The sequence below is a fragment of the Neltuma alba genome, unplaced genomic scaffold, assembly GCF_004799145.2.
Source record: "Neltuma alba isolate B1F8T4 unplaced genomic scaffold, ASM479914v2 tig00013643_pilon, whole genome shotgun sequence".
Classification (NCBI taxonomy): Eukaryota; Viridiplantae; Streptophyta; class Magnoliopsida; order Fabales; family Fabaceae; genus Neltuma; species Neltuma alba.
In genome coordinates, this window is record NW_021637824.1 from 1 (window position 1) to 24,889 (window position 24,889).

A 24,889-nucleotide genomic window follows, 5' to 3' on the forward strand; every position below is an offset into this window, starting at 1 on the left:
TTCCCTATTCCATTTACAAACTCGGGGATTCCAACCTTTGCGGCAGTAGCAAGCGTCAAAACAAGACTTTATCGTATCCATAGGTCTGCCACTTAATAACAAGAAGACTTATCCACATGTGAGGACACTTTAAGACTGAAGAAGCATGGTCACTTATTTAATTCTAGAATAGCTAATCCTGGGTAAGGCTTAAAGCAGGTTATTTCTCCAAGTTATACAAACTCAACAACGAGAAAACAATGAAACCCTCATTCCCATTTATCCCAACGAATGGCAGCACTAAGAGGTGCAAGAGATTCAAAGAGGGGGGGGGGATCAGATTTTGAATAGACCAGCTATTACGAAGCTAAAATCTACACATTGACAGGGCCTCTTTTACAATTACCAAAATTGTCCGATATTTTTGCTTTGGGCATATCAAATAGTGAATGAAAATGAAGCATGGAGAAACGGTAGAGAAAGGAAGGAGGCATTACTGATGTACGGAGCTGATTTGGAGAAGAATCTAGAGGAATAAGGTGCAGAAGGACCTAGTGTTGATGTCAAATTTGTCCCAAAGATTCGCGGCATCCACGCCATATTGCAGCCTACTGGTCTTAAACCTTTGCAAAGCCTAGCCAACTCCAACCTCAATCCCACCAGCGGGAATGAAAGTGCGCAACTCCGTCTCTGACCTCAAGTGAAGTGAGTAGATGAATACAATTCCTGTCCAGCGTCTCTACAGCAGCGATCTTGTCCGGCTGCACAACATAACGGTTCAGAAAATATATGCTGGCATTGGTATTGGTGGAACTAGCTAGGAAAACTTATAATGAAGTAAAAGTTCATAAATTCTTGAGCAAAGTCTCACAGCTTCATATCATTTAGTGACGCCAAAAACTATCAAAGTCTGGTCTTGAGCTGCAAATAATTTAATATCAGGATCTACTATTGATCAGGTAACATTAACAACTACAGCATGTATGCAACATTGTGCTACATCATTGTTGCCTGAACTTAATCAAAGAAATCACACTTGAAATCGCGGACACCGAGTACTGATAAGAACCAATCCGCAAAGGAGAAAAAGAAGATCGTAACGAATTATAGAAGAATCAAAACATCACACGTTCTGGCACAGGGTAGGAAATTCCTTGGCCTAATGGATATTCCAAACTTAGTCAGTCGAACGATTAGTTCAATATGGCATCGAAACATGTATCGATCCTCCTCGATTGGGGATGAATTCATTGACAGAAGCAATAATTCAAAGAGTCACAAAACCTCACAGCACGACAATTTTTAAAAATAGAATTGTAAAATGTTAATAGTGAAAATATGTAAGAAAAAAAAACTCTTCCTAAATATTATAATATTTTAAATTTAAAAGGTATTAATATAGTGAAATTTTATAGTACATATTATAATATAAAAGGTATTAATTTAAATTTATTTTTATGAATTTTTTTACATTGAAATCATTATAATTTTTCATCCATTCTATCTCAGCTTTCGCTTACAGTGGAACTTACTCAGCGCTATTTAGTATAAGCACTTATAAATTTAAGTTGAGATAAAATTTCTCTTTCCTATTTATTTTGTATTTCAAAAATTATAATTAAAAAGTTGTTTTTGAGGATTGTATAAGTCTTTTGTCTTCTTCCACTTCTCCCTGATGATCACCACCTTTTCAAAGTGAATCTGAAATAGATATCTCCTTATTTAATTTTATTAAAATCTATTTTGGGATCGTTTGGGTAGGAACAAGATTATAGTTTTAAAGTATTTTTTACAATATATAAAATAAATATGTTGAGAAGTTTGTCTCAATTTATAAAAAAAAATATTTTTCTGTGAGTATAAAACTAAATGTACTAGAGAAATTTTGTCCAATAAATATATTTGGGAATCCTAATCATCATTCCAACAAGCACTAAGCATGCATCCCCACTGCCAAAAACAGCTTTTTGGGTTTTATTGAGCCAAGTAACCTTTTCGAGCAGAAGCTTTACCTCTAATTAAACTAAAACAACTCTCTTAGTAGTTGTTTAACATAATTGACTCTCTTTCTCCTTCTTTTCCTCTCATTATATGTATGTTTTTGGGGGTTGGGTGGGTTTAATTTAGTATGCACTTGAAACAGATTTTAAAAAATAGAAGAGGAAATCAGATTAATTAATATAGCTTGCAAAATTAAGGCAGAGAACTAATACAAGGCAGCTAACAACTATGAAAAATGAGTTAACTAGACATATTTTAAGATTCGAAAAATCACACGGATCGACTGATTCAAATTGAAAACTAGTAAACGGGCCTTTGGTTTAGCAGATGAATTGTTCTCCAAACACCCGGTACAAACAGGAAAAACTCGATAAAAACCGGGAAACCCGCTACGCCAGCGACCTTACCTAGTAGCTTTTTGGTCTTTGAAAACCTGGAGTAGAAGATAGAGTTGATTTCAGAAAGGGAGAACCAGTAAAAAGAGAAGGAATTGATGCGTTGAACAGAGCACGTCACAGTAAATGGAGGAGGTTGCAATGAACACCAAGAAAAAAGATAAGAAAATCAAACTGAATAAGCCTTAAAAAGATGAATGGGAAGAAGACGAAGCAATGAAGTAAAAGCAAAACCTGGAAATTGTTTTCTGGTGAAGATGATGAGAGAGACGAAAGGACAAAACCGCAGAAAGAGAAGTGCGTGGTTAGATCCTGTTGGTTTAATATGAGTTAAAAAAAAAAAAAAAAAAGGGATAGACGCAAGGTGGATATCTCTCTGAGGCTGGGAGCAATTAGCAAGGGTCAATAATTAAACATCTATAGTTAGCATCCTCGTGCCAATTTCACAATAGGGGCAAACGGTGCCTTCAAAGTAAACGGCAATGGTGAAAGTTATTATTTTTTGGGTTGAAATGTGAATATCTATTAAAAGAATCAATTATGATTCACAGACCAAATAATAGAAAAGAAGCAAAACAAGAGTCCCACTTGAGGGGATAGAGTCACACTCAAAACATCAACATGCAAAATAGGATAAAGATCTTCTTCGGGAAATAAGTTGGATAATAAATGGCAACCAAGAGGCCGCGAATATCTATATACAATGAGTGGCTAGGAAATCAGCACTCGTATTACTTTCACTATAATAATTGCTGCTTTTAGATAATCCTCCTCTCATAAATATAAAACTCTTTTTAATGTAATTAGATGTAAAAATAGTTTTATATTTTAGACTGAAGGATACTAGATTATTTGCTTATAGCAACTGACTGTTTTCCCATACTAGTTTTAGAGAAAATCTCACTTTTATTAATTAGTCTTATTTAAAGAGCGAGTCCTTGATCATAAGAGGTCAACGAACTTTTGACTTGTCTTGAATCAATGGATTTCAGTGGCTATTGCAAAGAATTACTTTTTTTTTTTTTTCTTTGGATAACAAAGCGAAATCGCCATTGTGTCCTTTTAGGTGGCCAGCTAGGATGTAAGATGATGGTGACGTGATAAAGACGTGAGTTGGGGTTCTTGGAGAGCGTCTTGTGACTTGTGAGGTTCGAGTTAACAGTCCACATTAATAATTAGTCATGCCATTACATGCTGATCATGACGATGCAGATTTTAATCAGCTCAACCCATGACTTTGGAAACACTAATATCATCACTTAGATATATCATAGATATATAGGCCTCTAAACCATATGAAGGGCCTGTTTGGTGTGGATTCAAAATGATTTGCAAGCATCTTTTGTGTAAATAAAAACAAAACTCTTATAATATATTTATCTCATATTTTATAAGTTACAGTTAAAAAACTATTTATAAATTATTTTAATTAGGTCCTGAAAAAACTCCCTGTATATATTTAGATAATTAATTAATCATATCTCAAAAAGGGGGTCAAGTGTGATTGTAGAGAGAAAGAGAATAAAACGAAATGTCTTAGATCCAACTCTAAATCACGGAAGAGATTTTATTAAATTGAACATTTTCTGACTTACTTTTCCATCTTTCCTCCCTCCATCATCTCACCGTAACTTAATAAATGTTTTTACAATAAATGTTGCATCATAGAGATGCAAAAACTTAAAAGAAAACAAGAAAAAAACAAAGATAAAATTGCATATTTGGGCTTTATAATTTTATATAAGATTTCAATTAATTCTTTAATTTTATAAAGTGTTTTTTTTCCTTCAATTTTTTAACCCTAATTGTTAATTTCGTTAGCAATAAAATATACAATATTGATATTCCACACTTCAAATCTAGACAAAATCCTGGAACCTGCATTTGGCTTGCCGATGAGTTCAATTTTTTGGCCTAAATTTATTGTCTGGGTGCAGCAAAGAAGACGCCAATCAGTTCGGCGGCCTTCCTTCCTCCTTCACCACAACCAGTTCGGCGCCTCCCTCTCTTTGTCGAACCAGAACCAGCTCCGCAGCTCCCTAAAAGCAGAGAACAAGATCCCTCTGGCTAAGACGATGATGAAATCTTCCCCTCCTTTCGAACCAGTTCGGCCGCCTTTTTTCTTCAAGACCCAGCCGAATATCCCTTAGACAATGATGAATCCCTCTGTCAATTCCTGATTCCCTTCTCCTCGCAAAGCCCTCAGCTCCCTTCATCCAAACGCTGCGTTCCCCTCTTTTCAAATGTCCTCCTTTCTGTTTGCCATCACCCGAACGGCGCGTCCCGCCCTGTAGAGAGCAAAAAAAAAAAAAAAAGACAACTTTAAAGCAAAGCAAAAAAAAAAGAAATAAATAAACTAACAGAAATTGAAGCAGAAGGAAACAAAAATAAAATAATAAAATTTTAACTCTTAAAATTATTTTAACTACTTTTATTTTATTTTAAAAAACTAAGAAACTTATAAGATGATATCCAAATCATGCTCAAAATCAAATCGTTTAATTAATTCTTAGAAATCTTTTAAAATGTATTAATAACTCTCTAGAAATCATTCAAAATATTTTTTTAAAGATATTTAAAATAATGAGTTATCAGTCACCCCTCACCAACGCGAGATATATTCAAAACCTCATGTAAAACATTCAGTTGCAGTGTTCTTCAAACACCATGCTTACCGAAGACAGCTAGATTCCTTCCTTCATCTCTCTCGCTCTCTGAAAGTAAGAAACACATCATGCTGCCTCACCTGCGACAAAAACCCTTCTTCTTCTTCTTCTTCTTGTTGAGCTTCACAGTCTGGTCATGGTGGACTCTGGACGGCGTCGTTTCAGACCCTCAGACGACTCTGGTGACGATAGGGTGCAGCCAAATCAACGTCAGCGACGTGTCCATCTTCCAAGACAACCTAAACGCAACGTTTCGAAGCATGAGAACGCAGATCAGCAACCAGAGCAAACACTTCGCCACGGAGCAAGTAGTGGAGGGTAACAACCCCACTTATGGCCTTTTCCAGTGCAGAAACTACCTCTCCATCGCCGACTGTCTCTCTTGCTTTGACTTCGCCGCCGATAAGATTCGACACAACTGCTCCGCCGCCTCCAATGGTGCCCACATCACATACGACGGCTGCTTCATCAGGTACGGCGCCAACTTTGACTTTTCTTAAATCGCTGAATCTGACTGTATAGTTTGCCACTATTTGTTCAAGACAGGATAAAAATAATAGTTATAACTAATACATATTATTATACAATACCTTATTATTATAAATAATTAACTTAAAAAATTCTCTTAATTTACTTAAATTAATACTTCTTCCAATTCAAAATATAGTTAAACTTTATCCATTATGTTTATCAAGAAACTAATTAAAATCAATTTAAAATAATGGGTAAGATATATTTGTTTTTCCTAATACCACTCTGTTCCTTTTTATAAGTCACTTGTATTCTAAAACTACAAACCAATAAATATATTAAATTAACCAGTTTTTTTTAATAAGAATATTAAAAGTTGAGAGAGAAGGGGATGGATTGCATAGGAAATGAAAAGTTGAGAGAGAAATGGAAAGAGAAATTAATTAATTTTTTATTAAATTAATAGGGATAAAATTGAAAAAAATCATTAATTATACTATAGTGACTTATATTTTTAAAACAAACTTTTGGGGTACAAGTGATTTATAATAAGGAACAGAGTGGTATGCCCTTATCAATGAAGAGAATAAGTGAAAGATGTAATAAATGAATTAAAGAGGAAAAAGAATATATGAGGGTAAAATTGGAAAAAAACTCATTAAATGTTTGAACAAAAATGAATGTTATTTTATAAAAAAAAATCTTTTTAAAAAAGTTTAGCTTATATTTTAAACCAGGAGTATCTAGCTATTATATCAAGAAGTTGAGTTACTACATTATTTTGCTTCCTTCGTCTCCACAAAAAGTCTATCCAATCAGAGAAATGACAAATATGACCCACTTTGAATGCTCTCAACAGTGATTGGGTTGAGAAGAGACTGATATCCCTTTAAGAAATTTTTTATGTTTGGGTTTTACGAGTAGGTAAAGAAATGCAGAAGAGCAGCTCGAGTCAAATAGTACCTGGAATTTGAATTGCATAATTAGTTATTCAGGATATCAGTTGAGCACATACATGGGTGACACGCACAACACGCGTATTTTGGATGACTAGTTATGATGAAGTCTTTAATGATTGCAAGCAGGATTGTACCTTTTTCAGAATCCAAATTACCTAAAATTATGGTATTAAAACATAACTTGGGTTGGCCGGTTGGACCAGTAAATTAGTCTGATCTGGTCAAGAGTTTTGAATAGGTTGACGGGTTGAATTTTATACATATTTTTTCTTTGCTAAGCTTGAAACCCCACTCTTCAGAGTTAATGCCTTGTCTATTTAAATACTCATTTACAGAGTTATACTTTTTTTTTTGGCCAAAAAGTTATACATATTATCTATATTTTAATTGTACATGTTATTTTAATAATTGGGTTGATTCCAATTTAATTACGGTTACACCATCGACTCTCTTGAACTAATAAGTTTCCAGTACCTTGCCTAAAATTAATTAGAAACCTGATTTTTCATGCATCTTACGCAGGTACGAGAGCAGTAGCTTCTTTGACCAGTCAACAGACGCGGGCAACAACATTAATTGCGGGAATGAAACAAGAAACTCAACTGAACTTGCTTCAACTGTGCAACAAGTTCTGAGGAATCTGGAAATAGCCACCCCAAGAATCCCAGGTTACTTTGCAGCCACCAAAACGACAGTACCTAACAGCAACGGCTCAAACATTTATGCCTTTGCTCAATGTGTTGAGACTCTCACACAAAGCGGTTGCGACAATTGCTTGAACATTGCCTTGAGAAATTTTCAGATTTGTCTCCCAAACTCAAATGCTAAGACTTTTGATTTCGGCTGCTTCATGAGATATTCCACCACTTCCTTCTTTGCTGACAATCAAACCACTAACATCAATCACTTCTTGAAACAAGGTGGATTATTACAGTAAACTTGAAATGGCTTCCATATATATTTTGCATTGGCTTTCGGTGAAAACTAAGTGGGTCAACATTTTTCTTGTGATTTGTAGGAGATTCAAGCAAGAAGAAGGCCGTTATTATTGGTGGAGTCGTTGGAGGAACATGTTTTATTTTGATTATACTAGCATTATTTGCTTTGTATATGCGATCAAAGTCATCGAAGATGGTTCCTAAAGGTAAGATAACCGAAAATGGTCTTTATTATTTAATTTGAAATTATTTAATGTGATTATCCTTGCATTAATTGCTTTGCATATGATTTGTTATTGGCTGCGCGAGATTTTTTTACTTTAATTTTATTTTCCTTGCAGGTGATATTTTGGGAGCAACTGAGTTAAAAGGCCCTGTTAATTATAGGTATAAAGATCTAAAGTCAGCGACAAAAAATTTCAGTGAAAAATATAAACTAGGAGAACAAGCCTTTGGTGATTTGTACAAGGTAGACCTCATAAAACTTTTTTTTTTTTAATTATTACAGTTGATGTCATTTATATCGGGAGACACTTGTTGGGCTTGTTGCATTGAGGTTGTTCTTTTTCTTTCTTTTTTTCCCGGGTGAACACACATAGGCGTGCTATTGTTTGTCACACTCTGCCAAGATTTCATTAGTTCTTTAATATTTTTGTCCTCTCATATGTGAATCGGGCTCATAAAAAAAAAAAAAAAAAGCGAAGGTTGATCTTTCACTAAAAGGTTATAGTTCATTTCAAAATTAATTTATTGTTAAACATCTGCACATTCTGAATGAAGATAAATAAAACTTTCTATAAGCATGTTTCCTTTTTCTTTTTGGTGAACTATAAGCATGTTCTTTAGTCTTAAGTATAATGTCTTTGTTGAACAGGGTACTTTGAAAAATGGAAAGGTAGTTGCTATCAAGAAATTGGATTTAAGCCAATCCGAACAGATGGAGAAAGATTTTGAGAGTGAAGTGAAGTTGATAAGTAATATTCATCATCGAAATATTGTTCGACTTTTGGGATGTTGCAATAAAGGCCAAGAGAGACTTCTTGTTTACGAGTACATGAAAAACAACAATGTTGGCCAATTCTTATTTGGTACAGACAAAATCAATCTGTTAAATGAATATCTTATATTGTTTTGAGAATCAGCTTTAATTCTTCTATTCTTCCTTTATCCTTATTTCTTACACTGTGAAGTGATGAAAATAGGTGAGAATAAAGGGTCTCTGAGTTGGATGCAACGTTATGCGATAATTTTTGGCACTGCAAGAGGTTTGGCATATTTACATGAGGAATTCCATGTTTGTGTTATACATAGAGATATAAAAGCTAGCAACATCCTATTGGATGATGATTTTCAACCTAAAATTGCTGATTTTGGACTAGCAAGGCTTCTTCCAAGAGACCAATCTCATCTTAATACAAATTTTGTTGGAACAATGTAAGTGAATGCACATACAAATTATCCTATTTATTTACTTTTATTATTATTAGAAGAAATCATGCGTTGATGATAGAATGGAACATTGCTATCACACCTTTACATACTTTTCATTATGCAATCAGTGATATGTTTTTTTCAGGGGATATGTGGCACCTGAGTATGCAATGCATGGACAATTATCAGAAAAGGTTGATACTTATAGCTATGGTGTTGTAATCCTAGAAATCATAAGTGGACAAAAAAGTAGTGCATTGAAGGTTGATGATGAAAGTGAATACCTCCTCCAAAGAGTAAGTAAATTCCTAGTAGTAAAAACATGACAATGGATTGCATTTCATTGAACAAATTTCAAGTGCTGGATTTAGTGTTCAGACAATTAACCCGTTTTTTCATTATATATATGATCACTTTGATCCCAGGCTTGGAAACTTTATGAGAGAGGAATGCATATAGCATTTGTGGACAAAACCTTAGACCCAAACGAGTATGATGCGGAAGAAGTAAAGAAAATAATAGAAATTGGGCTACTTTGCACGCAAGCATCTCCTGCAGCAAGGCCAAGAATGTCTGAAGTTGTTAGAATGCTGAAAAGAAAGAGCTTAATGGAGCACAACCAGCCAACTATGCCTGTCTATGTTGATCCTACTTCTTGGCCCAAAAGAGACACTTCTGTCACTCACAGTTCGTCTTCATCAAATGCTGTTCTCTCTACTTCCATTTTATCAGGAAGGTGATTTGCTTCACACGCATGATCATACAATTAGCAACGGAAAAGTAAATAAATTGTTCTTCTTCTTCTTCTTCTTCATTCCATTACTCAAGATTTGATTACAATGAAACGTCAACTTTGCAGTTAGCAATGTTTGTATGCAATGATGGCCACTTGGCCTATGGTGTAAGATAAATCAGTGCCTTTGAATTATGTGTACTCAAATTGGTAATCTTATCTACATTGAATATCTACATGTTAGCTTTTGCTTCAACACTTCTTGATATGATGCAGCTAGGCAGATAATATCTTCATTAACTACCGGCCGTTCCTGAAGATTATTCTACCTAACACTCACTAGTCAATATGAACAGGTTTATATGAATATACTACCTACCTTCGGCTTATAATATAAGAGCTAGTTGAATATTCAATTTAGTCTTAAGTATAAGACTTCAATTTATTTTGTCTCCAATATTTATCCATTCTGTCTCCAAGTAATTCTTATGACGATTACAACATGTTAGGAAATTTCTACTAAGGTTAGTTGTAACATCCCGAATTTTCTGACTCAGGATGAGTAGAAAAGGGAAAGTTCATTAAAATTATTTAATAGCTCAATCACAATTGGGGAAAATTATGGAATATTGATTTTTTCAAGGTTTAGAAATATTTTGGAAAATTTCAGAAAAATAGTCAGGAGTGGACTTTTGATCTGAAATTCTTAGGAAAATTATTTATGGGTCAAAGAAGCTAATGGATAAGAAAATCCATTTATGATATTTTGGTTTAATTTCTGGATATATCTTATATTTCAGAAAAATAGGAGAAGGGATAGGATTGGAAGAATAATTATTTAGGAGGGCAAAATGACTCAGCAATCATGTAGTATACGTGCTGCCTCCTCCTCAAGACGTCTGAATTGTTTCTCCGTTGCACAGCTGGTTTCCACGCGTCTAAATTCATTCCTCTATGTGTCAGCTGATCACCACGTTATATGCTCATTGCCTACGGTGTGTTCAGAGAAAAGAGAGACTGAGACGAGAGCGAGAGAGGGAGAGCACGGGGAAACAGAGTCGACGGAGCTGGAAAAGTGACCGGAGGTGGTATCCAGCGCATGCAAACTGATCAAACAATCCAGGTTTTGATATCTGCAAAAGCCTACCGAAGAAGCTAAGAGAAAGGAAACAAGTAAGGTTTGATTTTGAAGCAGAAGGTTCAGGTAGTAGTTCTTTCCTCCCTTACACTTGTGTATGATTGCTGCATGTCTGTTTGTGCCATATTACTTTTCTAAAGCATGAGAACATGTAATCCTTAATTCCTTGCATGGATTTTTAACCGTGACCACGTGCAGCTGATAAACATGGGGCAGTGATTGCCAATTATATGCGCGGCAGTGATTGCCAATTATTTGCGCGGCAGTGATTGCCAATTATATGCGCGGCAGTGATTGCCAGTTATTTGCGCGGCAGTGATTGCCAGTTATTTGCGCGGCAGTGATTGCCAATTATATGCGCGGCAGTGATTGCCAATTATTAGCGCATTATTTATTCAGCCTGTCTAATAGACATGGGACAGTGATCGCCAGGTATTTGTGCATTATTTATTCAGCTTTTCTATCTGTCATTGCGCATAAATGCTTAATTGTATTAGCTTGCAAGGTTATGTTCCACTTTGGCTTGTTTTGCATGTTTTATGTGATCTACACATTTGTTTGATGGAAATTACTACTACGGGGATTCTTCGGAATCTCCCCCCCCAATTTATGATGAACAGTGAAAGCTAGTAGCCCGAAGAACAAGGAGGTTGTTTAAGAAGAAGGTGGCTGGTTGAAGAGCAGAGATACCTGTTATAATTCTGTAAATTGTATAGCAAATTATATGGGCAAGTAACTTTACTTACTCTATGGAAATATTATTTTGTATCCTCTAGAAGAAGGAAGTGAGCATTGCCAGGTGCACGTATATGCTGTCAACCAAGAGCGTTGCTTTATTTTAATATAATATTATAAGATTGTATAGTATGAAATTATTTTAGGTGATAATAGATTGAGTTGAAAGCAGGGTTGATATTGGATCACTAATCAGTTATTTGAAGGTTTGAAATATTTGATCAACGGATTCTAATGTTAAAGAAAAAAAAAATCCCTGTCTTTTCCCAGGACAGAAACCTGGCGTTAGTGATTCACAAACGTTAAAATGATCCTATTAGTATATAAAAGTGAGGTGTTGCATTTATGGTATCAGAGCAGAGATTCTGGCTTTGGGTAGAACGCTCTGCTTATGTTTGTGTTACGAGTCTACCACTATAAATGGTTAAACTTGGATATGTTAGACTTGTTATAATTCTTAGAGAAGAACTAAGGCATACTAAGATATGAAGTTCAAGTCCCTAATGAATCAAGGGTTTTGAGTAAACTTATAAAGCGTAGTTCGGGCTAAGCGTAGATTTAATGAGATAGGAATTATATAAATGTGATCTGAATAAAATATTAAGCTGAGGTGTGTTGAGGTTTGTACTTTAGATGATGTTCATTGATGTTCCTCATGTTAAGTTCAATTGAGGATGAACTAGATGTTTGGCATTATGATTTGAGAAGTGTCATGAGACAAGAGAATATACAATAGCTATAAGCTAGCTTAGATTCCTGAATAGATAAGAGAAAGTACTATGAGACAATAAACTGAAAGGGATGAAGACCTGAGAAACTCATTATGAATAGAGAATCTCTTAGATATGTTGTCATAAACCAATATTGGAGCCCAAGAGATAGTCTGGACTCGTGAATCTAGTATACATGATTATGAGAATTGGGTACGAAGCTAGAGGATTTTTAATAAATTAGAATAAGAGAGCTAATGATAAGCTTGATGCATAACTGTAAGGGCTATTCAGTGAAAATGTTTAAATGGTTATAGTCAATGAAACAGTGTTATTTTGATGATGGATGCTTGTTAATAGCAAGTTAGTGAAAGAGTAGTTGAAATTGATTGAAACTTGTTGTTTGAGGTTTGTTGAGGTTCTAAAAGGTAAATAAGGAAATTTTAGTAGCCATCGAATGATCAATGATGCAAAGGAGTTGGAAATTGAGAGGCTTGAATATAATAGAATGTGATTAAAATTATTAGCTGCTTGTCTTTTGAATGTCAACACGTTAAATTTCTATTCTTAGGAACTATTCTTTTGAATAGTGGTAGGATGTTCCATACCAGCTAGAAGTAAACAAATAGGAGTACATGAGAAGGAAGAAAGATTCCCTGTGAACCTTATGCAATAGGTTCTAAACTGTCTTAATAATGAATGGCGAATGATAGAAGAGATTAACAGAATCATAAGAAAGACAAGAAAGAAAATGAAATATATATATATATAGACGAAAGGAAAGGGGCAGCAGCAACAATAGCTTATGTTTTCGACCATATTTAGTTCAACATCTAATCTGCTTTGCCAATACAAGTGGAGTCATTAAGGAAACAAGATCAAATAAAACAGCAGATTTCAAAGGTATGTAAGAGTTGAAGTTTTGAAGAAGTAAAATTCAAATTATTTACATATATTGAGAAGATCAAATTATGGTGCAAATTAGTCAGAGAGTAGGAAGATATATCTTTTGATTCCAATACTATTATTATAAATGCTACTAAGGGACAAGATGAGTAAAGGCAAAGGTATAGTCAGATGCCTAACTATAGTGCCTGCTCAACAGGAATATATTTGAATGATATTCAAATACTCAGAAAAGTTGGGACTAAATAGTATGCCTATGATATTTCTAAGGTACACGAATAAAGTACTCAGGTCATTAATGAAGTTAAAGATATAATTTTTACTGTCGAGATCTAGTATTGGCAGTTTAGTTAAAGAGTTATGGTACGCAGTAAGAGTTTTCAGAGGAACCTAAAAATAGCTGACTGCTAAACTTAATATGAGAAAGGTTTTGGCCACTGAATGTTTCCCAAGATAGTGGGAACTGGTCCTCTGAGAGGAAGAGAAAAGCAGCTGAGGTAAGGTAATACGGAGTTGACCTTATATTAATGAAAGCAAAAAAAAAAAAAAGGGGCCAAGAGTAATGATGGGATTAGATATTCCTTGCATCTAGCAGGATACTAAGAAAGATTCAAGAAAAATTCTCTTATGCTACCAAATAGTTGACTGCCAAACAAATTGACATTACAACTAGATGAATTTCATGCCAAACACTTTAATGAGTATTATTGCTTTAATTGCAAGATGGATGCCACTTCTACAGTACTTAGATGAGTCAGGTTGAGAGGTAATGATATGTTTTCATAAGAAAGTATAGGTAGCCACTAACGCAGAGTAAAGAGACTTTCCCTGAGGTTGAGTCAAAGTTAAGAGACTCCCCTACCAGAGAGTAATGGCAAGAGATAAGAAAGCCAAATAGGGATATAAGTCTATTCTTTATCATAAAGGCAAAGTGGCGACCTAAGCCTTTGAACAGTTAAGGCAGCCTTAAAAGAGATAAGGCAGTATCATGAGTTCTCTCCCTGTGCCATCTAAAGTTATTAGAAGTGGTAAGACTCTATACTAAGGTAGGGCAAGTATAGTATGTGGCCTAAGCATAATGTTGACTCTAATGGTCATAAGGATGAATAAATAGCTCAAAGAGCTAGCCCGACATGGTGGACGAATTGATATAAAGCTTGAGAAAGTTGAGAATAAGATAATGAAGTTAAATGAGAAGTGTAAGGAGATAATATTGGAGTTGCCAAAAGGAATGAGTAAGGTCTAAGAAAGCAATGTGGGTATCTAAGATCAGTTTTGGAGAATTATCAGTATGGTTGCCAGATTTCATAGAGATAAAGTTATTCTATAACTTCATTCTTTGGTATTGGAATTCCCAGAAAGGGATCACAGTTAGATCCAAGAAATGGGCCTAGTGAGATCGCAGTTAGATCTCGAGATCACAGTTAGATCTCATGGTTGTAGAAGACCCAGAGGAGAGTTACTGATGCCCAAAATAAAGCAGTTTTCTCTGGGAAGACAATGACCTTAGATGAGTTTAGAATAAAGAATTTCTTGAGTCTGGTTAACCATTACAGAGAGAGTATCCTTGATTTTTCTTCAGATAGCCAAGTTGCTAAATAGACCGAGCTCAATCCTAATTGGTCAACAAAGAAAAGTAAGAGTTAACAAATTGTTGAGCTGCAAGTCCTAAGTAGAATGCATTTAGGCAAGCTAAGTTTGGAATAAGAAAGTATGAGGGACAGAAAAAGTCCCCAAATATTATAATAATAGATTGAGTACTAAGAGATAATGCCAAAGGTAAGGTAGAAAATAACATAGTAAGATTTTCAAAATGGTTGATACCATTAACATGTTTTGATTGATGCCGAATACTTAGAATCATTGATGCAATTGATATACCTTGGTTGATATTTAGGTATTCAGAATGATGGATGCCATTAACAAGTCTTAGTTGATGTCAGATATTCAGTATTGTTGATGCGATCTATCATGACATGAGTTAGAGCACTAAGAAAATTACATAGTTAGCAAAGAAGGCAGTTAACGTTGAAGGTGGGAGACCATGTTTCCTCAATGTATCCCCAACTACATACATAAGTCAATCTATAAAGATCAGAAGAGTTATACTGATAAAAGAAGATTGTTGGAATTTGAGATGGAAGATTATGTTTCCTTGAAAGTAGTACTGACTATGGGCATAGGAAAATCAAAGAAAATGAGGAAATTAAATTCGAGTTACATAGGACTATTTGAAATTCTTGCAAAAGTAGGCCCAGTGGTGTATCAGATAGCTATACCTCCATAGTTGAGTAAGTTATATAATGTTTTTCACGTGTCACAACTGAAAAAGTATTAACTAGACTAAGAGAATGTCATTGAATATGAAGAAGTTGATCTACAAGATGATCTGACCTATGACGTGTAACCCGAACGAATCATTGATAGACATGAAAGAAGATTGAGAAATAAAAATATTCCATTTGTGGAAGTGGTTTGGAAATGATTGTAACCACACGAAGCTACATGGGAGGTAGAAGAAGAAATGCAAAAGCAATATCCAGACTTTATGCCTCAAAGTAATTATCCAAATTTCGAGGACGAAATTTTATTTACGAGGGGAGAATTGTAACATCCCGAATTTTCTGACTCAGGATGAGTAGAAAAGGGAAAGTTCATTAAAATTATTTAATAGCTCAATCACAATTGGGGAAAATTATGGAATATTGATTTTTTCAAGGTTTAGAAATATTTTGGAAAATTTCAGAAAAATAGTCAGGAGTGGACTTTTGATCTGAAATTCTTAGGAAAATTATTTATGGGTCAAAGAAGCTAATGGATAAGAAAAATCCATTTATGATATTTTGGTTTAATTTCTGGATATATCTTATATTTCAGAAAATAGGAGAAGGGATAGGATTGGAAGAATAATTATTTAGGAGGGCAAAATGACTCAGCAATCATGTAGTATACGTGCTGCCTCCTCCTCAAGACGTCTGAATTGTTCTCCGTTGCACAGCTGGTTTCCACGCGTCTAAATTCATTCCTCTATGTGTCAGCTGATCACCACGTTATATGCTCATTGCCTACGGTGTGTTCAGAGAAAAGAGAGACTGAGACGAGAGCGAGAGAGGGAGAGCACGGGGAAACAGAGTCGACGGAGCTGGAAAAGTGACCGGAGGTGGTATCCAGCGCATGCAAACTGATCAAACAATCCAGGTTTTGATATCTGCAAAAGCCTACCGAAGAAGCTAAGAGAAAGGAAACAAGTAAGGTTTGATTTTGAAGCAGAAGGTTCAGGTAGTAGTTCTTTCCTCCCTTACACTTGTGTATGATTGCTGCATGTCTGTTTGTGCCATATTACTTTTCTAAAGCATGAGAACATGTAATCCTTAATTCCTTGCATGGATTTTTAACCGTGACCACGTGCAGCTGATAAACATGGGGCAGTGATTGCCAATTATATGTGCGGCAGTGATTGCCAATTATTTGCGCGGCAGTGATTGCCAATTATATGCGCGGCAGTGATTGCCAGTTATTTGCGCGGCAGTGATTGCCAATTATTTGCGCGGCAGTGATTGCCAATTATATGTGCGGCAGTGATTGCCAATTATTAGCGCATTATTTATTCAGCCTGTCTAATAGACATGGGACAGTGATCGCCAGGTATTTGTGCATTATTTATTCAGCTTTTCTATCTGTCATTGCGCATAAATGCTTAATTGTATTAGCTTGCAAGGTTATGTTCCACTTTGGCTTGTTTTGCATGTTTTATGTGATCTACACATTTGTTTGATGGAAATTACTACTACGGGGATTCTTCGGAATCTCCCCCCCAATTTATGATGAACAGTGAAAGCTAGTAGCCCGAAGAACAAGGAGGTTGTTTAAGAAGAAGGTGGCTGGTTGAAGAGCAGAGATACCTGTTATAATTCTGTAAATTGTATAGCAAATTATATGGGCAAGTAACTTTACTTACTCTATGGAAATATTATTTTGTATCCTCTAGAAGAAGGAAGTGAGCATTGCCAGGTGCACGTATATGCTGTCAACCAAGAGCGTTGCTTTATTTTTAATATAATATTATAAGATTGTATAGTATGAAATTATTTTAGGTGATAATAGATTGAGTTGAAAGCAGGGTTGATATTGGATCACTAATCAGTTATTTGAAGGTTTGAAATATTTGATCAACGGATTCTAATGTTAAAGAAAAAAAAAATCCCTGTCTTTTCCCAGGACAGAAACCTGGCGTTAGTGATTCACAGACGTTAAAATGATCCTATTAGTATATAAAAGTGAGGTGTTGCATTAGTTCTAATACTGATAATTAATAAGGATATTTTAGAAAAAATAACATCAATTTATTGCCAATAAATAACTTAACTAATTTTTTTAATATTTGCAAATTACTTATCTTCTTTATATATTAAGTAACGGATGTAGCATATCATAGCTTAAAAGCATTATATCCCACATATATTTTACCATGTTGTATTTTATATGTTGCCCAGATACTGGGTCTTAGAATAACATTACTATCATTATCTTTTCGTTATATCGTAGTTCATTAAAATCTCAAAATTCTCCAACAACTTTTCAAGATAGAAGCATTCTTATATGTTAATTTTTTTTTTTGGTTGGAATTCTTATATGTTAATGTTGAGCTTCACAGCAGGAGCCTCAAATATCAGAGTTCATATCTTACCACGGGAAGATTAGAGAAAATTTCTGGTTGGCTAACCAATTGTTCAACAATTAATTTATATCAAGTGAAATCATATACACAAGACATATAATATAATTGGTTTTATAAGTATACATGCATGCCTATCAAATTGTATATGTAATTATCAATACACATACACTTATACAAGTTTGATATATAGTTACGCACAAGAATGGAATGAATTAAGGACAATCATTTCGAGACATCTTTGGCCTTATTTCTACAGATGCTTGTGAGTTTTTTTTTTTTCTTTTTTTTTTTTTGAGTTCAAAACTTGAAGCCACACCTTCATATGTAGAGAAGGTACCAGAGGTTAAAATCCAAGTGTCTTCCATGAACCTTTAACCAATTTCAATCAAAATAGGCATAGTAGGTCTCATATCCTCTGATAAATCATTTTGTTGGAGCAATGCAACTACTTCAGACATCTTTGGCCTCATTCCTACAGATGCTTGTGTGCAAAGTAAACCAATCTCTATTATTTTCTTCACTTCTTCTGCATCATAATCATTAGGTTCTAAGGTCTCATCCACCAATTCTAAATGTATGCCTCTCTTATACAAGTTCCAAGCCTGCCAAATGAGATAATAAAAGTGAAAAAGATCAAGAAATAGAGAACATGTATTACCATGATATAATGAACTAATAAAAAAGGAAAGACTTTTCTTAGAAGAGTTAACATGAGTTGTAAAAAGAGTCCTACTTATAATTTTCTCAAAAAAAAAAAAAGCTGCTTTGAACAATCATGAGAACTTACTTTTTGAAGGAGGAATCCGCCTTCATCAGCACCATCGGCATTTAATTCATTGTTTCTTTTACCACTAACAATTTCTAGGATTATAACACCATAACTATATACATCAACTTTTTCTGATAGCTGTCCATGAATTGCATATTCAGGGGCTGTATATCCTCTGAAAATTACATAATACTTTTTAGCTAAAAGATCATAACAATGACTCATCAAAAAATACAAACGCAACTATTTGGAACAAAGAAAATGTGTATGAAAAAAGAACCAGCAAAATCTAAAATAGACATGAATGCAGACACAGTGCACATTGCTACAAATTAAAGAAAAAAAGAAGAAGCAATAACTACTACAGTTATCTCCCTCTGGTTTACTAATCTTCTTCAACATAGTGGGTAATTGTAAGTTTTCCTCTACTATATTACATTTCTGAGGTTGCGGGTAAATGTATCATTGCGGTTGGGGAATCATGTATAAAAGAACTTAGGATATAAGAAATGGGTTCAAAAATTTGGTTCCTTTCCCTTGATTTTATAATTCAATAACGAATTAATATAATAATAATATATATATCATTTCCTTGAAGAGTCCAGAACTTCAACAGAACTTAAGAAAATCACATAAATGAAGTTATTTCAACTTACAATGTTCCTGCAAATCTTGTGTTAAGATGAGTCTTGTCCTCAGGTAAGAGTCTTGCTAAGCCAAAATCAGCGATTTTAGGTTGTAAATCATTATCCAAGAGGATATTGTTAGTCTTTATGTCTCTATGTATAATACGAACATGAAACTCCTCGTGTAAATAAACCAAACCTCTTGCTGTTCCTAAAACTATATTATATCGTTGCTTCCAATCAAGAGAACCTTTATTTTTTCCTAGCAGAGAAAGAAGGAAAAGGTGAAACATCAGAACGATCTATTCACAAAATGTTTCAATAGGAAATTTACACACACAACGTATTGATTAAGTTCTTGAATAAAGTCGCGGCACATGAATCCATTTTTGTTAATAGACGAGTCAATGATGATTTGTTGCGTTGTTAATTTGAAAATATCCTATATGCCATGATATTATTAAGAAATATAATAGCAATTGCATGAGCAACCATACAAGCTTTGTTGGTTAATAGGAGATACCAAATAAGAATCTGTCAAGACTGGTCTTTTCCATGTATTCATAAACCAGAATTCTCTCATTGCCTTTACTGCAACATCCAAGAAGCCGGACAAGATTCCGATGATGAACGTTACGTATAAGTTTCACTTCGCTCTCAAATTCTTCTTCTACCCTCTTGGATTGTCGTGAAGTTAATTTCTTCACCGCAACTATTTTTCCATTCTTCAAGGTACCCTATTCATGATGATTAAGAGGCGTCAAATTAGAGGTTCTATACCTTTCTCCTTTATTTTAAAAAAAGGTAATCTTTTACAACACTAGGTAAAACTCAATTAGAAGAGACATGCTTGTACGCTTTTGGAACATGATCTATATCAAAATATTGATGAAAATCAAAATGTATAGTTACCTTATATACTGCACCAAATCCGCCTTCTCCAAGTTTATTTTCAATGCTGAAATTTTTTGTTGCAGACCTCAAATCCCCATAATTGTAATTAACCGCGGCTTTCAACATGCTAATTCCAGTGATATCTCCTATTAAACACGACATTAATCAATTCAACTTCTCATCATTATTTTTTGATTAAAAAAAAGCCAGAGATTTCCCCTTTCATAAAGGTGAAATCCCTTGACTTTTTATGCTGAGAAAAATCAAATTGGAGACCTTGTTTACCTCTGGGAACTCTCTTTTGGGTTTTTCGTGATCTAATCCACGCAAATAATGCAATAAGGAAGATAAAGAAAAGCACTAAACATCCAATAACAATGCCAATGATGGCCCCCTTATTGCTTGAACCTGCAGGGCGGGAAACTTTTCTAATCAAGCTCCAACGTACAACGATGCATTTGAAGTTTATGCAAATAACTCCCTATAATCATATATGTAAATATATACATATATATTCATATGCTGGCCTGGGACTTAATTAAAATTTCATCTGTAAAAGCAAATGTGTATATATACAATAATTATGCATTTGAAGATTGTAACTTTACCTTGTTCTTGTTTCAAGAAGGGGTTGATATCAACGGTTTGATTAAGAGCAAAGAAGGCAGTGGTGGAGTATCTCACGAAACAGCCAATATCGTAAGTCTTAGCATCTGTGTTGGCGAGGCAATTCTGAAAGTGTCTTAAAGCAATGTTAATACAAGTCTGGCACCCCTTTTGTGGGACAGTGTCAACACATTGAGCCAAGCCATAAATATTCAGATCATTACTGTTAGGGACAGGCGTCTTAGTGGCCACATAGGAACCAGGGATTCTTGGGGTTGCTTTGCCTAGATTCCTTAGCACTTGTTGCACAGTTGAAGAAAGAGCCGGAGAATCTTTTATTGTCTGATTCCCACATACTACGTTGCTCCAACTATCGGTGGCCCAGTCGAAGCTTTGACTGTTCTCATACCTTCATTTTAAACACACATCAAAGTAACAAATGAGTAAGTCTCTAAAAGATGTAAATTAGTTTGACCATCTCATTTCTACACCCTCAGATCCTATTTAACTTGTGGTTTTGGGATAGGGTGGGTGCTTTTTATAATTTATACGTTTGTCTAAAATATAATTCATTTTTTAAATTAGACACTTAAAAAAACAGTAAATAAGCAACGGAGTAAAATTCCCTCGCCAATTTTCTTTTTCTCTTTAAGTGTCATATAATTATTACCAGTTTTTCATTAAAAGTAAATGTAAAAAGTGGTTTCTTGAAATTTACTTGCGCCCTACGGCTTTAAAGAACTTTTTTTGTTTGGGCAAGAAACAAGGCAAAACACCCTGTAAACATATGTTCATTAACAAAACAAAACGTGGGCAAAAAACAGCCACTAAGTCTCACTAGTGGTGCCTCAAACCTGTACAATTCATTATCACAGGTTAGACTACGATTAGCTAAAAACATAAGCTACAAAATTGCCTTCCCTATAAGTACGGACAAAAATAATCTGAAAGTTCATGTTATATTCTGAAAGTGCCAAGGCTTCATCCCTCCTGAAGTTTATTATAAATTGAAATGGATTTGTTTCTTTGAGAAGAACAATATAAATAATTTTTTTCAAAATATTTATGTATTTTAGAGAAATTTTATAGCAAAAAAAATATTTGACTTAGATTTCTACGTTTAATGATCATACAACGTAAGTTTAGTCACAAAAGAAATGTTACTTCATCATTAAAATTATAATACTCCCTTCGGTCTCTTTAATATAAAAAATACTTAATTAATTTGAGTTGGTTAAAAAAAGTCTAATGGATTAGTTAATTATAACAAATGTGAGGTAATCTTCCCTAAAATATTTTTACGGCATTAAATTATATATCAATCTATAAGTTCTGTAAATTAGTTTAGCAAAAAATAATAAATATAAAAATAAATTAGATTAAATTTTATATTTATAATCAAATTCAACCTTTATTTATTTAGCTTTTGGAACTGGAGGTAGTACTTGAAATTATTATTATTTTCATTTTATATCATTGTATCTATTGCAATTATAGCATCATATATGCATCACAAAGAAATTACCTAGTTTCTTGTTTTCCCCTTTGTCTCTACTCTCTACTCTCTGCTGCTCTAACTTTTAACGCAGGCAGCGCAACCATAGTAATGTCACAACTCACAGTATTTATTCCCAAACACCCCCCCCAAAAAAAAAAAAAGAGAGAGAAAGAAAAAGTCCAACTTGAGGTTGGGGAACTAGCTAGTTGTACCTGAGGAAGCAGCCGTCGTAGACAAGACGGGCAGCGTATGCCCTGGCGGAGCAGTTGTGGATGTTTACGGCGGCGACGTCAAAGCAAGCGAGGCAATCGGCGAGGGAGAGGTAGTTTCTGCACTGAAAAAGGCCATAAACGGGGATGTTAGCCTTCACTGATTGAGCTCTGGCGAAGTGTTTGTTTTGGTTTTGGATCTGAGCTCTCAGATCTCCAAACGTTTCGTCAAGGATCTCCTTCATGATGGACCCATCGTTGTCGCCGTCTTGGGGGTCACACCATAGTCGCACTAGATTCGTCTGAGGGTCCGAAACGACGCCGTCAAGAGTCCACCATGACCAGATTATGAAGCTCAATAAGAAGAAGAACAGAGGCTTTTGTTGCAGTAGTTGAGGCTGCATGCTGTTTTTTCTCACCTTGCGGAAGCGATGAAGAATGAAAGATGAATGCATTGGCGGAACTAGGATGAGATCAGAAGAGAGGGGCCCAAAATATTTTGTAAAACAATGAAATATAATCTTATATATATAATTATAATTATAATTTTGAATTTTTAGGTATGGTATTTATCACCAATAATTTTTTAAGGCAATTTTGTAATATATAGGAGAGTAAGTTGGTCAATATAGATCAATGAGAATATATACTTATATACTAACCATATAAAATTTTTTAACAAAATATTAGAAAGAATACAGGAAAGTTTTTAGTTTTCAAATGCTTGGGAAGTATTAGATTGTCGGCTAACAATTTTGTACCGCGTTTATGAACAGTATGACTTTCTATAGAATTTCCTATATATATATATTAATAATATTATCTGGGGAAAATAATGCTATAGATACATATATAAATAATACTAATAATAGTAAAGGTTTTGAGATACATGATTTTTAATAAAATTTATAAAATATATATTTCTACATAATATAGAATAAAACTCTACATATTCACAATCCTTATATATGTTTGCCTAATTCCAAGTAATAAGTAATTCCTTATACTAAACAATTTTTTAGTATATTTTTTCAATCCTAATCCTAATTAGTATCCCTCATTTTCAATGCTTCATGCTAAATAGAACATAAATGTAGGTATCTCTCTCAGTAGAGATTCAAGTCTTGATTCGTTATGTCATGATAAATTAGCTTCTCACAATACTAGTTACTACCTCCCGGTTCTTAATATAAGACTCTATTTGAATTTTATTTTGGTCCTAAATATAAAACCCCAATCCACTTTGTCTATCATATTTATACATTTTTTTCCAAAATAGCCCTTCTAACAATGATAGTTCTAGTCAATACATTTGATTAGCAAGGATATTTTAGGAAAGACAACACTTATTTAGAACAAATAACTAACTCAATTTACTTTTTTAATCTTCTCAAATTAGTCAACTGGCTCTTATAATTAGGACCGGAGGTAGTATAATAATAAGAGACAAGTTCGCATAGGTAAGGGAGAAAAATATGAAGTGTCCAGAAGCATATAACTAAAAGGTTGTAGCTTGCAGGAATGAGATACAACTACGTAACTGCCTACGGCAACAGCTTGACGGCGACAAAAAGTCGCTGTTAAAAATTTTCAGTAACGGTTTTTTAATTTTTAGCAGTGACTTTTGTTACTATTGAAAGTCAAAATTTTTTTTGTAGCCCAATATCAAATAATGCCATCATTTTTCCAATTACTGACATGGAAGACTATTTATTAGCACTTCATATTTGAACTATGACACGAAAGACCGCACGCCTAATAATTATTCTTGCGGACTTGTTGTAAGAAATGTCCAAGTCTACTTCCAACTAGTCTTCCAAAGATAATTCTGAAGACGACCGGACTGAAAATGGGATGGACCTAAAATTTTTTTCCTTTCAAAATCTCATCTTGGTTCCAAAGATAACTAAGAAAATGAGATTGAAAAACAAGGGGAGACGCATAATTGAGGCATCTTGGAACAATGATAATGACGCATGTTTTGTCATTTTTCTCTAGCATGGCCACAGATAATAAGGACATTTCTTGCTGGGGCGACGCATGATGAAGGCATCTTAGAAATTTCCATGAATGGTATGACCTGCCAGAGATTGAAAAATGACACCAATTATGAAAAATTCACACCATGAAATTAAGGACTCCTAAGTATGACTTATTCGCTTCCTACAGTTATCCATCGAATCTCACATGGCTACAAAGATATTGGCTTTACATGCTAATCGCATATCTCTTTACTCTCTTCAGATGTTAATTAGGTTTGGATTAGTTTTTTAAAAATAATTTTACGATATACAAGATAATTATATAAAAAAATTTTATTGGCTTGTACTTTTTTTAATTGCTATTGAAGGATGCCAAAACACCCCCTTAGAACAATCCTCCTCTACCTATATATATATATTTTTTTTGAGAATGAACATGTTCTTAACCTATTATATTAAGTTATGTTTTTTTTGCCTCACTATTATTGATTAGGGCCTATTTGGATTAGCGGTGAATAACTATGATTTTAGATAATCGTGAATTTTATAGGTAACACTGGCTAAT

The 24,889-nt window shown here is 34.3% G+C and overlaps 2 protein-coding genes across 2 annotated transcripts; one reads left to right on the top strand and one right to left on the bottom strand.

The window, feature by feature from the left end:
- Positions 1-5,016: 5,016 nt before the first annotated feature.
- LOC114738645 (cysteine-rich receptor-like protein kinase 2) lies at positions 5,017-9,621 on the top strand. Its single transcript, XM_028926708.1, has 8 exons — positions 5,017-5,513; positions 6,994-7,391; positions 7,490-7,615; positions 7,751-7,878; positions 8,284-8,497; positions 8,612-8,843; positions 8,986-9,136; positions 9,266-9,621. Exons 1-8 carry the CDS (start codon positions 5,110-5,112, stop codon positions 9,578-9,580), a joined length of 1,968 nt encoding a protein of 655 aa, XP_028782541.1. The 5' UTR covers positions 5,017-5,109; the 3' UTR covers positions 9,581-9,621.
- An 8,490-nt stretch (positions 9,622-18,111) lies between these two features.
- Positions 18,112-22,797, bottom strand: LOC114738646 (cysteine-rich receptor-like protein kinase 2). Its single transcript, XM_028926709.1, has 8 exons — positions 22,346-22,797; positions 20,638-21,044; positions 20,315-20,437; positions 20,048-20,175; positions 19,659-19,872; positions 19,166-19,397; positions 18,528-18,684; positions 18,112-18,342 (listed from the first exon to the last, which is right to left on the bottom strand). Exons 1-8 carry the CDS (start codon positions 22,795-22,797, stop codon positions 18,112-18,114), a joined length of 1,944 nt encoding a protein of 647 aa, XP_028782542.1.
- Between the last annotated feature and the right edge of the window lie 2,092 nt (positions 22,798-24,889).

What these genes read in the sequence shown, in the direction of transcription:
- LOC114738645 (XM_028926708.1), top strand. Translation starts at nt 5,110, where the DNA reads ATGCTGCCTCACCTGCGACAAAAACCCTTCTTCTTCTTCTTCTTCTTG. An exon ending in CCTTTGGTGATTTGTACAAG is followed by an intron (nt 7,879 to 8,283) that starts GTAGACCTCATA and finishes TTTGTTGAACAG; the next exon opens with GGTACTTTGAAAAATGGAAA. An exon ending in TGTTGGCCAATTCTTATTTG is followed by an intron (nt 8,498 to 8,611) that starts GTACAGACAAAA and finishes TGATGAAAATAG; the next exon opens with GTGAGAATAAAGGGTCTCTG.
- LOC114738646 (XM_028926709.1), bottom strand. Translation starts at nt 22,797, where the DNA reads ATGCATTCATCTTTCATTCTTCATCGCTTCCGCAAGGTGAGAAAAAAC. An exon ending in GATTTGGTGCAGTATATAAG is followed by an intron (nt 19,873 to 20,047) that starts GTAACTATACAT and finishes CATCATGAATAG; the next exon opens with GGTACCTTGAAGAATGGAAA. An exon ending in TCTTGACAGATTCTTATTTG is followed by an intron (nt 19,398 to 19,658) that starts GTATCTCCTATT and finishes TTTCTCTGCTAG; the next exon opens with GAAAAAATAAAGGTTCTCTT.